Source organism: Meriones unguiculatus, chromosome 11, assembly GCF_030254825.1.
Source record: "Meriones unguiculatus strain TT.TT164.6M chromosome 11, Bangor_MerUng_6.1, whole genome shotgun sequence".
Classification (NCBI taxonomy): domain Eukaryota; kingdom Metazoa; phylum Chordata; class Mammalia; order Rodentia; family Muridae; genus Meriones; species Meriones unguiculatus.
The window spans coordinates 51,417,300-51,429,791 of record NC_083359.1 but is presented as its reverse complement, the minus strand read 5'-3'; the positions used below and the strand labels follow the sequence as shown (position 1 = coordinate 51,429,791).

The following is a 12,492-nucleotide window of genomic DNA, read 5'->3' as shown; positions in this document are numbered from 1 at the left end:
GTTTTATTGACTTTGCCATAGGCAGATATTACTCTAAAAAAAAAAATCACTCAATAAACAGATATTGAGAAAAACATAGAAATACTGAAAACAAACTCTCAAACTCAGTTCTTACAAAAATTTACCCCGGCTCTCAAGTTGTCTAGTTCTTACCACACTATGATACAGATAATACAATAACTTGTCCGTTTTCCCTCAAATAAAAATGACCAGTAAGGTGCTATTTATGCATAGATTTTAATTACAAGAGCACTACATTTTTGCAAAGCTGAGGAATGATCGGAGAATATTATTTAGTCCTTGCTCCCTTTCTTCCTTCCTGTTGTTAGGCCCAGCAAGAGCCTAAATATAAGAAGGTATGAAGAGAACTCAGGAAACTAATCATCCATTGATGCAAAAAACGCAAGAGGTTCCTCTTGACCTTTGTGCAATGGGGTCACCCCTGCTGGTCAGCTAGGAGTGGCACCGGGAGACAAAGACCTTAGGTTTTTAAAAGACACAAGGCGGGAATCTCCTGGGGTTGCTATCTTGGCAATTTAGGATTGAAGGAAGTGTTTAACTTTTAAAATAATTGGTTGGTTCTGGGCACCCTTAGGTCCAGTCAGTCCTGCCGTAAATATCTGATCTCCAAGTCAGTTTGGAATTTCTTGCCACATGAGATATAGCCACAGTTAAAGATGGGAGAGTAACTAATTTATCCCGTGTCTATTCTGAGGAATGGGGGTTACAGGCTTTGGATCAAAGGTCAGGAGCCATGCAGGAGAAGGACTGGGGTCATTTGGCCCCATTTTCAAACAAAGCCCATTTCACAGGCGCCAATCGCCAAGATTTACTCTTTATTTAGTAGAGATCTCTGCTTGTTCTCTTCCTTATCTCTGCCCTCACAGATGGCTGGTGGCAGGAACTTTTACATTCTTCGGCTCTCTGGAGAAGCACTAAAAGGCTTTAATTAATATGGGCCTAAAACTGTAGGTTATAAGGCAGTTAAAAGAAACACAGGTTACAAAGTTAGTCTGATTCTTTCACTGTCCACCTCCTTTGACCTACCTCTGAGCAAGCACTGTGCCACTGAGCTACATCCCAAATCCCTAAATGCCTTGTGCATATGTATATTTACAAATACTAAATCACTATAAATATTTACACATTTGTGTGCATGTGTGTCAAAGCCATAGGTCAGATACTTCATCAACATGTGTGTGTGTAAAGGTAGTATGCATGTATGTATATGCATGTTCACAGGTATGAATGTGCACAAGGAGGGCAGAAGTTGATATAGAATATCTTCTTTGATTTCTCTCCACATTACTGATTGTCTTACTGTCCTAAAGCTGTAAGGAGACGTCATGACTATGGGAACTCTTATAAAAAGAAGCATTTAATTGGGGCTTGTTTACAGTTTCAGGGGTTTAGTGCATTATCCTCATGGCAGGAAGCATGGTGGCATGCATGGTCCTGGAGAAGTTAGTCAGAGTTCTACATGTAAATCCTCAGGCAGCAGACGACAGAGAGATATGCTGGGCCTGGCTTGGGCTTCAGAAACCTCAGAGCCCACCCGCAATGTCACACACCCTGCAACAAGTCCGTGCCCCTTTCAAATAGTGTCACTTCCTTATGATTAAGCATTTGGATACATAAGCGTATGGGGGCCATTCTCATTCAAAGCACTACACTGAGGCACGATCTCCTGCTGAACCCTGAGCTCACTGATTCCATTCAGTCAGTCAAGCTAAAGCCAGCTTGAGGCAGGGATCCCATTTCCACCGACTGAGCACTAAGATTACAGACCGGCTACCACAGCTCCCCAACATTTTTTTCTTAAGATTTTTATTACTTTAAGATTTATTTATTTATATGAGTGCTCTATTTGCATGTATGCCTACACGACAGAAGAGGGCATTAGATCCCATTACAGATATCTGTGAGCCATCATGTGGGTGCTAGGAATTGAACTCAGGATCTCTGGAAGAGCAGCCAGTGCTCTTAACTGCTGAGCCGCCTCTCCAGCCCCGCTACCCAACTTTTAAAAGCACATAGTCATTAAGAGATGTTTTTACTACTTTCCCAGTGCAAACTGTGTCATTGTCTATCACATCCCAATGACTTACACATTTAGAAGGTACATATTATAATTTACATAAACATATCACAAACCATAGAAATTACTTGCTTAGAAATTTAAGCATGAATTCTAAAATTGACCTTACACATTTGCAAGATAAACTCAGATTCAGTGTTTCACATCTTGAAATTTGTCAAGTATGCCAGTAGGAGCAACAGAACCATGGGGGCAATTTTTAGGTGAGGCATTCATAGTTTTAAATTTTGTATGTTTTGTGTTTTTGAGACAGGGACATGCTGTTTTTTTCCAGTCCAGTCCTGAACTCCTTCATTAGCTTCCATTAGCTTCTGGAGTAGACATACCTCCATGCCTGCTTCTTTACATCATTTTGAAACCTGATGGTGGCTGGCTGAGAAAATTTGAAAGACTCGCTGATGTTTCTCTTGTCTACTTTAAAGTACAAAGATACAAAATTTTAAAGCACTGAATTAAAAAAGAATACTGTCAGCATCGAGGTATGCAGCCAGTGGCAGAGCTCTGATCTGGCAGGTACAAGAAGACCCTGGGTTCCATCCCTAGTACTACGTACACATACAAAGCCAGGCATGGTGGCTCACGTCTGTAAGCCAGCATTTGGAATGCAGAGGTAGGAGGATTGCTGCAAACTGTGTACACTTGTACAGTATGGATTAAAGTTTTTCCTTAGAGAGGAAAAAATGATTAGTTTTCTAGAATTTTCATTTGCTATAATTCATTAAGAAACTAAATATTTTATTTCATATATGTAGGAATTGGGGTATTTGGTGAACTGTATCTTCTCAAAGCCAGAAGATATCAATTAAAAAGTACTGTACTTGGTATAATATAAAAATAGAAGACATGATGGCTCATGCCTGTAATCTCAGCACTTGGAAAGCTGAAGCCCACCCTGGGCAACCTGGGCTAAAAGAGAAACCTTATCTTAAAAAAAAAAAAAAAAGTAGGTTGTAGCAATAAAATATTCTATATATCCAACACTATTCCTTTTTTTTTTCCTTTAGATTTTATTTATTTAATGTGTGAGTGCTCTGTCTGCATGCACACCTGCATGCCAGAAGAGGCCATTAGATTCCAGTTGTGGTTGTGAGCCACCATGTGGTTGTTGGGAATTAAACTCAGTACCTCTGGAAGAGTACACAGTGCTCTTATCCAGTGAGCCATCTCTCCAGCTACACTATTCCTTTATTTTGAAGATAAAAACATCTACTTACAGAATTTTGATGTTGGTATAATAATAAATTATTACAGAATATTGGGAGGGACACTGAGTATTCAGTCTTCTTGACTGAATTCTATATAGATAGAAACATACTATCAGGACAAAGGGCAATTTAATTCCGAAGTGTGTAGAGAATAGCCTAAGAGTTTGGGCTAGAAATGCAAACAATCAGAACGGGAGGTTTTCTTTTTTAAATTCAACTGGCCTTATATTATTAGAATAGAAATGTTAATAATTCCAAAATATCACCTGTCATTATTACAATTTTTAAGCAAAGCATTAGAGAAATGCAAATATCAGAGAAATAAGACTTTCAGACTGGAATGATTTAGAAAGGTTTAGATAAAAGTTAAAATAATAAAAAAAAAGTTAAAATAATCAAAACAAGTGGACCTATGGAATAGTAATTCTTCATGATGGAGCCCACAATTACTCAGTGAAGCAGGCCTGCTGTAGATGATTGAGAGAAATTGAGAAAAACAAACAAACAAACAAACAAACAAACAAACTGAGTCCTAGGAAAGGAGTCTGGACTCCTCACTTCTCTGAGGGCCTGTGTCCTGCCTCCTTACTGCGAAGGAGGATGAATATGGACTCCACTGTGCCATCACCACTCTGCTGTGAGAAGCATAGGAAGGTGGCCCAGAGGAAACCACAGAGACCCGTGTAAGCTGTCCTCCAGTGCACAGGGACAAGGCTGAAGTTGGTCAGCTGCAACACAGAAAGAGTCTATTAGGGACAGTTAATAGAGCTTATTTTGGGTTTTGTTTTCATCCCATGCTAAGGACTAAACTCAGGACCCAGCACTTGCTGGACAAATGTGAGCCACAGCCCAGCCCCAGAATCTATACAGCTCGACACTCACCTGCACAAAAGGCCAGTACATCAGACCACTCTGGAATGAAGAAAACCCTCATTAAAATACTGTCTAGTTACATAAAAAAAGATACAGCTCATTCCATAAAAGACTAAGAAGTGTCAGGTAGGTATAATAACCAGCTAGGATTGGATGCACTCTGGGCTGATTAACTGAAGACTGCTTGAGGCTTTAAGAGAGAGGTGGAGACCTGAGGGCCCAGCTTGTAAGCCAATATGCCTTTTGTTATACTCGTAAGTGCAGACTAAAAAGTCAGTCACAGATTCTGGAAAAGATCAGTACTTTAAGAATAATCACATATATTTATACATAATTTCCAAGTGAGTATCAACATAAATGTTTGTGACGTGTCATTGGCTGACCTGAATTTGCTTACTATGTAGACCAGGCTGGCTTAGAATTTATAGTGATCTACCTGCTAGGCAAATGCTCTACCACTGAGCCACAGCCCAGTCCCAGAATCTATACAGCTCGGCACTCACCTGCACAAAAGGCCAGCACAACACATCTAAGCGATCCCTTGTTATAGAACAAGATAGGTTGACCTTACGAATTTCCTCTGATATTTATTGTGTGTGTGTGTGTTTGTATGTCAGAAGGTACTTTCAGGAGTCTTGGAAACTCAAATTCTCAGGCCTAGTGGCAAGTACCTTTACCCACTGAGCCATCTTGCCAACCTCTTAATTTTTAAAATCACTTTATTTTTATTTTGTTTTTTTTGGGGGGGTTTTGTTTTTGGGGTTTTATTTTTGTTGTGTTGTATTTTGTTTAGTTTAGTTTTTTGAGACAAGGTTTCTCTATATAATAGCCCTGGCTGTCTTGTCTCTTGGTAGACAAGGCTGGCCACAGAGACCCTCCACCTGCCTCTACCTCCTGAGCACTGGTATTAAAGGCATGTGCCACCATGCCCAACATCACTTTATTTTTATTTACTTGCTTTTGCAACTGAATCTTGCTCGGCAGTTCAGTTTAGTCTCAAATACATGGCAATCTTCCTGCCTCCGCCTCCTGAGTGCTGGGGTTATAAGTATGAGCCACTATACACCAAGAAATAATTTAAAAAATATATATATACGTGAGTCAGGCTTGGTGGTGCATCTTTAATCCTAGAATATATGTGAGAGACAGGAGAGGCTTCAGGGAACACAGAAATCAACTTGAAGGACCTTCCACTGACCAAGTCTGGAATGCTTGAGAATACCAAAAATAAGTGAGCACAGTAATTAATTATAAACTGCTGGGAGAAAAAAAAGAACCCAGAGTACATACATATCCACAGTAAAGAAGAGGCTGGGAGTGAAGAGGAGGCCCTTCCCTGTAATGGAAGTTTGAGTTTCTTTGTATATTAATCCCAAGTGTGGGATTTTAGTTGGGCTATAGTTTGTCCAGAGCTGATTAACTGTCTTACGGAGAGTGTGGCTCTTGCCAGGTGGTAGTGGCCTGCCTCCTGACACATGAAGAGGGGCGTGGTCCAGTAATCTGAGAGTATAAATACAAGGCTGAGAAAGAGACAGTGTGTAGTGACAGTCGGTGTGGCATTCAGCCTTGGCGTGTGGCGTGGAGCAGTTTAGAGAGACCAGAGACCATGTGGCCGCTTGAAGCAGACAGACACAGAGAAATGCTTGGGGTGCAGTGGCCTGGAGAAATCTGCTAGTTGCATCTGCAGTTGATGGAGCTTGGTATAGAGCCCTAAAAGAACCCCTTGACCCTAAATAACAGGGATAAATAGAGGTGACTGGACCCCTCTCCCCACTAATTTTTTCTTTCTCCTACTTAAGGTTGGGAGTTGGTGTAAAGTAGGAAGAGGCCTGAACACCCCAAATAAAGTAGTTTTAAACAAGAGTGTTACAGGTGGCCTTCCGCTCCACTTCTCACAGCACAGTGCCACATGCCACCTGGTGAATAGCACTGGGGTTCCCCACTCAACAAGCAGCACAGCATGGCAGCTCAGGCAGAATCAAATATGGGTGCAGAGGCTAGGATGTGGCGCAGCTGCCTAGCATGCACAGTGCCCTAAGTTCTAGCCCCAGCATTATAGGGGAAAAAGAAAAAAAAAAAAAAAAAAAAGGAAGGGGAAGGAAGAGGAAAAGGGGATGACACAGAGCAAGAGGCCTGTGGTCCCAGCTATTTGGGAGACTGAGGAATGCAAGTTCCAAGTCTGCCTGAGCAATTTAATGAAAGCCTTTCTCAGAAATGAATGATTAGAAAGAGCTGGCTGTAGCTCAGTGGTAGCATGCCTGAGATCCCAGGTCAATATCTAGTACAGCAAAAATAAATAAATAGGGCTGAGGGTATGGTTCAGTTAGTAGACTGTTTGCCTAGCATACACAAATCTCTGGTTTCAAACCTCAGCTACATAATGAGCTCAAGGGTAGCCTGAGGTACATAAGACCTTGTTTCAACAATAACAACAATAATTATATCAAAAACAGAGGTAGGACTGGGGTAGGTAGAGAGTGATAAGTCACTTGTGTAACATATGTGAAGACCTGGGTCTGATCTCAGCCCTGGAAAAGGATAAAAACATAAGATACGCCAAGATTCCCAGGCCTCTGCACCCAAGGCAGCATGTCCCCAGACTAAAGGAGCAGATTACCCAGGACCTGTACTTCCAATTCTGCTTCCTGTTCTTCCTAACATCAGGTGGACAGCAGAGTGTGGTGGCTATAACACCTATAATCTTAGCACTCAGGAGGCTGAGGCAGGATTGCTCTATACAGTAAAGTGTGGGCCAGCCTGGGCTATACAGTCAGACCATGTTTCAAAACAAACAACAAAACCAATAAATATATACATTAACAAAACATGTCAGATGTATGTATCTGTCTTGAATCTGATATACTGGGAAACTTTACTCTTCCTTCTAAAATAAACAAGGCAATCACATCCCAAAATCTCTGTGGAGACACAATTTCTACCCCAAGAGAACAAGAGCTCTAAACACCTTCCTTGAAGAAGATTTCCCTAACTAGAGGTGTTCAGGGAATTCTGTGGCTTCAAATCTCCATTCTGCCTTCAATCACCAAAGAAACAATGCTGGTTCTGGGGCTCAGTACCATCCATCAGTGCAGGTGATAGCTCCATGTGGCTTCATGTTACATTGGCTTTTGTGATTTTAGGTGTTGGAGTTAATCCTGAGAGCTTTTCTTCCCTCCTACCACCAAACGAACACTTCTCCCACCAAGCTATACCTCTACCCCTCAGCACTGCTCTGAATAGGGGACTAAGTGCACATAAAATATTAGGTTTATATTCTGGAATCTGAATAGTGATCTACCTGATTGTAACTAATTGACTCAAACTAGTGCTAGGTCAGAGCTGGGAAATGTCCCTGATGTTGCCAGGCCAGAAGACAGTAAGCCTTCGCTGAACATATGAGTAGTGTTGGTTCAACAGCAACATATACCTTTGTACTGGACAAAGACTACCACAGGGACTTAATTCAATAGGAATAATCCTGGGAAACATCCTTCTCTGGAAACACCTTCGCGACATAAGGTTCTTTTCACAAGGACTCCAAAACAACGTACACCTGGAAACACTGGCTGCACCGATAAGCCCTTAGCCTACCCATAGCTTACAATTCCTGTTTTGCAAACCTATGAAATAGTTGTGATTGCTGAAAATCACATTCATTTATTGCACAGGAGTGTGTCTATCTATGCACTCCCACAAGCATTCTTGTGTACATGTGCAGGCAGGCAACAGAAAATGTGTAGAGTTCAGGGACAACTGTGAGAGTCAGTTTTCTCCTACTACCATGTAAAATTTCAGGGATAGAACTCAGGTCCTCAGGCTTGGCAGCAGACTCCTTTCCCACTGAACCTTCTCACCAGCCCCTAAAGTAAGTCTTCTTTAATGTTTAAAATATTAAAAGATATGATTACATTTTCAAAAGCCTGCCTTACCTTATATGTATTCCAGAATTTCTGCTTCAGGTCCAAAAATATATCATCCTTTCCCTGAAGAACGCTCATACCTATTTTCAGAAAGACACCAGAAAGATTTTAGGAGTTGGAATGATTACTGTATAACAGTGTGTATTGAAGTTTCTCATTCCAACAGCATCCAGGCACATCCAATTCTAATCATTCACTATGTTGCTTTTGACCCATCAGGAAAACAGAATATCTCTATTTTAAAACCGAACTTTAAAGGAACACCAATTAGAAAGTGAGAATAGACAGGTATAAAAGTTACAACACAGTGATTCTTTATCTAAACGAAGAAGCCACAAAATGCAAGCTAATACTAGCATTGGATAAGCAACTTATTGGTGACTTCCTAGTTCATGGGTTTGTTGTCGTTGTTTTACATTTACTTATTTCTTGTGTGTGCTTGCACTTGCCACTGTCCAAGTGTGCAGGTCAGAGAACAGCTGGCTGAGGTCAGTTCTCTCTTCCCACCGTGTGGGAACCAATGATCACTGGAACCAATGATCAATCTCAGGTTGTCAGTTTTGGCAGCAAGTACCTTTACCAGCTGAGCCATCTTTGTATCGCCTTATTTGTTTTTATTGTTTAAGTATTTTAAAATTTTTCTTAGATGTGTTTATTTTATTAATTTGAGTGTTTTGCTCATGTGTATGTCTGTACACCACAGTGTTGTGGATGGTTGTGAGCCAAAATGTGAGTGCTGGGAATTGAACCCTGGTTTTCTGCAAGAATACACTGTTAAATTATCTCTCCAGTCCTTTCTCTCCCCTCCTCCCTCTTTATATATAATCATCCCTATACTGGAACTCCTTCTGTAAACTAGGCTGGCCTCTGAGGGGAATGATTTTTAATAAGCCAGTCTGACTCCATGACAGGCTTCAAAACTGGCTTCACACTGAATAGGCTTGAGTTTCTATTTCTCAGAACAGAAACTACAGTCCGTGGAAACTAGATACAATAACTCAATAACCTCTCTGAAAACCAGAAACAATAACTCAATAAAGTCCCCAAGCACTTGACCAATCAAATTAAAGGTCAGTTAGAATCACTTTGTCTAGATAGCCAAAATGATACTTTGTTATCTGGGCACACTTTGTCACCTGGACACTCCATGAAGTCCCCTAACTGCAGAACCAATGGGTCATGCCTTCCCCACCCCCAAATCCCCTAGATCAATACCAACCAATCAACATAAAAGTTATCTAACCACACTGAGAAATTTCATTTTTAAACTCAGCCTGTATGCTTCCTTCTGGGTCGCCGTTCTATGAAATGGTGGCTCCTGCATGCCGGAAATTTCTGCAGAATAGATGTTCCTTACTTTTGCACTCTACCTGAGTCTGAGCTCTTTCTTCAGTGATTCCCAGACCTAAGAGCCTCAAACTGTCTCCCGCCTCTGCTCCCTGAGCTGGGACTGCAGGTGGGAACTACCATGCCCAGGCCTGTGTTGCTGGGGATGGAGTCATGTTCCTTAATGAGCACTCTGCCAACTAAGTTGCAGCCCAGCCTCAAACTATTAAAAAAAATAATAATCTTCCTTTTTCTTCTTCCTTTCTTTAGTTTGTGCTGAGATTAAACCCAGGGCAAGGCATGGTAAACCTACTCTTTACTGCCAAGCTACCCTGCCACACTCCCATCCTAACTTCATTTTGTTTGTTTGTTTTTTGATACAGCGTTTCTCTGTGTAGCTTTGGCTGTCCTAGACTCACTTAGTAGACCAGGCTGGCCTCAAGCTCACAGAGATCTGCCTGCCTCTGCCTCCCAAGGGCTGGGATTAAAGGCGTGAGCCACCATGCCTGGCCTATTTCTATTTTTTTAAAGAGTGAAGTTAGAGCTAGACTTGTTGGCCTAGTAAGTAAGCCAAAACCTTACTTTTAATGGTTTAAAAATTCTTTTAAGGCCTTTAAAAAAAATTCTCTGACAGCTCTGGTGGGGAGGAGGGGTGAAGAGCAGGATAAAATACAGGATAAAAACACAGCAAATATTGTGTGTAGTCCTGTGATCCGCTTACCCAGGTGATGCCTTATCACTTAATCCTCCTAACAGTTAACTGAGGTGAGAAGAGTTAAAAGAAGGGAAAGACAGCTAGCTAGTCATGGTGGCACTGTAAAATTAGTAATCAAGAGGCTGAGGTAGGAGGATTGCCACGAGTTCAAGAACAGACTGCACAGCATGATTTTGTCTAAAAATAAAGTGTGTAGGGAGGCCAATAGCAAGAACCTACTCAGGTGTCCAGTTCCTTAATCCACCATTTCCCAAGGCAGGCCTGGCATGGGGTACCACTGACTATCAGTTTTCTAGTAGCAACTTCAACTACCAGATCACACACCCATGTTCTCCTTTACTGTAACATGAAGCAAGAGGAGACTGAACCAGAAATCTGAAAGTAAGATGCAGCAAAATCTAGACAGGTGATATATCAGAAGGCCTGAGGCCTTCATCGTAGTTATCTCCCACTCCCTGGGATAGCGCAATTTTCTAGTCTCAGAGTAACCATGCATACAAACCTTCCATGCCTTTTTTCTCAGTATCTAACATGGGGATGGTAAGAGTATCTGCCAAAGTGGTAGCTGACCGATTACCTAGGACTGTAGCTCATCAAGTCTCAGGTCCTGGCTCCTAACCCCCTTCAGCACTACACCAAGCTGTAGTAAGTATAGGAATCTGTTTGCAAAGCAAGATGGGAGATCACACCAGGAACAAGGCACAGACCTTGGGCAAATCAGAAGGCCCTTGCTCTCTGGTTACCAGTTCTGACTTAATTGACCTCCTTAGCCATGTTATTAGCTGAGACTGTAACAGGCCACTAGATTGATGTTTCCTGTGGGCTATCGAAGGAAAGGAAGTGAATACAGTCTCCCTAAAATACCTCCCAGAGGAGCAGAAGTTTCTAGATGGTTTGCCTACCTTCATCCAGTTTTAGGAGGCATTAACAGGCTGGGCCTGGTGTGGTAAGCTTGGCGTTCCAGCAACTTGGAAGACTGAAGTGGGAGAATCACAAGTTCAAGGCCAGCCTGGGCAATTTAGTGAGTTCCTGTCTCAGAATTAAAAATAAAGACTGGGAATATAGTTCAGTTGACACAGCTTGAGGCCTGAGACTTTAGGCTCAGTTGCTGGTGATCTACCATTGCCAATGCCAAGGTCAGGCCCAGTCCCCGGAGAAGACTCTCCAAATACTGATTGGTCCTCCCCAGCTGCCACTGCCTTTGAAGGTAGAGACATTGCTAAGGAGAGAAAAACCATGAGACCCTTTGTTGTTTTAAGTAAAGCAGACAGAAAAGATCAGCCCAGCCTGAAGAGAACTCCCTCACAGGCACACAACCCCTCCCATTCTCTGTTTAACTCCCATCCCAGGAAAATTTTGTTGCCCAAGCAAGACTAAGGCACTGGAAATGACTTTTCTATAATCGCAGATTCCACCAACTCTGCCCACAGAGTGTCTGATCCCCTCACTTTTGGGTTGATGTGTTAACTGCAGAGCCTCAGGTGTGGCTTCTGAACAGGTGGAGCCCAGGGATGCAGATGCTATCGGGAAGTCTCTTTTATGTAGGAAACAGACACCACCCTCTCAGCTGACACCAACCTTCTGAATCCCTAGATTTCCTGCCTCAGCCCCAAGAAGCTTCAGATCTCCAGTGTCTGCATCTCCCCCAGACAACCCCCCACCCCACCCCACCCCACACACACCAACCTCCGTCCGGGCTTCCAGTGCCCCAATCCCAGACTCCCAGAGTCCCCTCCTGGCCCCTCACCAACATAGAAGGCAGAGAGGGCTATCGGCCCTCCGACAGTCTGATCGCACAGCAGCTTGGCCAGGACTGTGCGCGGTGCGCGGCCCGGGAGCGCGCGCTCCAGCAGGCGCAGCCACACGTAGTTGAAGTTGCCGTGGAAGGTCACGGCCAGAGTGGCCACGCGCCGCGTCTGTCGCCAGTCGGCCGGGCCGCCCCGCAGCTGCTGCTGCAGCGCATCACCCGCTGAGAAGAGCCCGGCGTACAGCAGCACATTAGTGGGCCAAGGATAACGCCGCGCCGCGCGAGGAAACGCACGCCACCATCTCGCCATACCCGCCCAGAGTGCCTTCGGCGCCTGCACACCGCAGCCACCAGAGTGATTGGATGCCCTGTGCACACCCAACCCGTGTGTCCAATCCTGTAACCGCTGGCCACCGAGAGGGCGGAGCCTCTGAGGTGTGCAGAGTCCACAAGGCTGTGAAAATTTCCAAGAAATTTCCAGAAGGAGAGGCACTCAGACAAAAAGGCAGATCCCTTTATTCCCAAACGGCAAACACCAAACGCCAGGCATTGTGAGAACGGGGAGTGCCCTTCGCCAGGGCATTGGAGATGGCTGCACGACTTTGTGT

General features: G+C 43.3%; 1 protein-coding gene across 5 annotated transcripts; it reads right to left on the bottom strand.

The window, feature by feature from the left end:
- Window positions 1–1,360: 1,360 nt before the first annotated feature.
- Window positions 1,361–12,255, bottom strand: Mpv17l (MPV17 mitochondrial inner membrane protein like). Of its 5 annotated transcripts, XM_060364240.1 has the most exons (5): window positions 11,885–12,018; window positions 11,040–11,113; window positions 8,106–8,176; window positions 4,186–4,215; window positions 1,361–4,031 (listed from the first exon to the last, which is right to left on the bottom strand). In XM_060364240.1, the coding sequence occupies exons 3-5, from the start codon at window positions 8,172–8,174 to the stop codon at window positions 3,858–3,860; spliced, it is 273 nt and encodes a 90-aa protein (XP_060220223.1). In that variant the 5' UTR covers window positions 8,175–8,176; window positions 11,040–11,113; window positions 11,885–12,018; the 3' UTR covers window positions 1,361–3,857. The 5 variants fall into 5 exon arrangements, with proteins under 5 accessions (XP_060220223.1, XP_021506491.1, XP_021506493.1 ...); XM_021650816.2 differs by lacking the exon at window positions 11,040–11,113 and having other exon boundaries at window positions 11,885–12,247; XM_021650818.2 differs by lacking the exons at window positions 8,106–8,176; window positions 11,040–11,113 and having other exon boundaries at window positions 11,885–12,252.
- Between the last annotated feature and the right edge of the window lie 237 nt (window positions 12,256–12,492).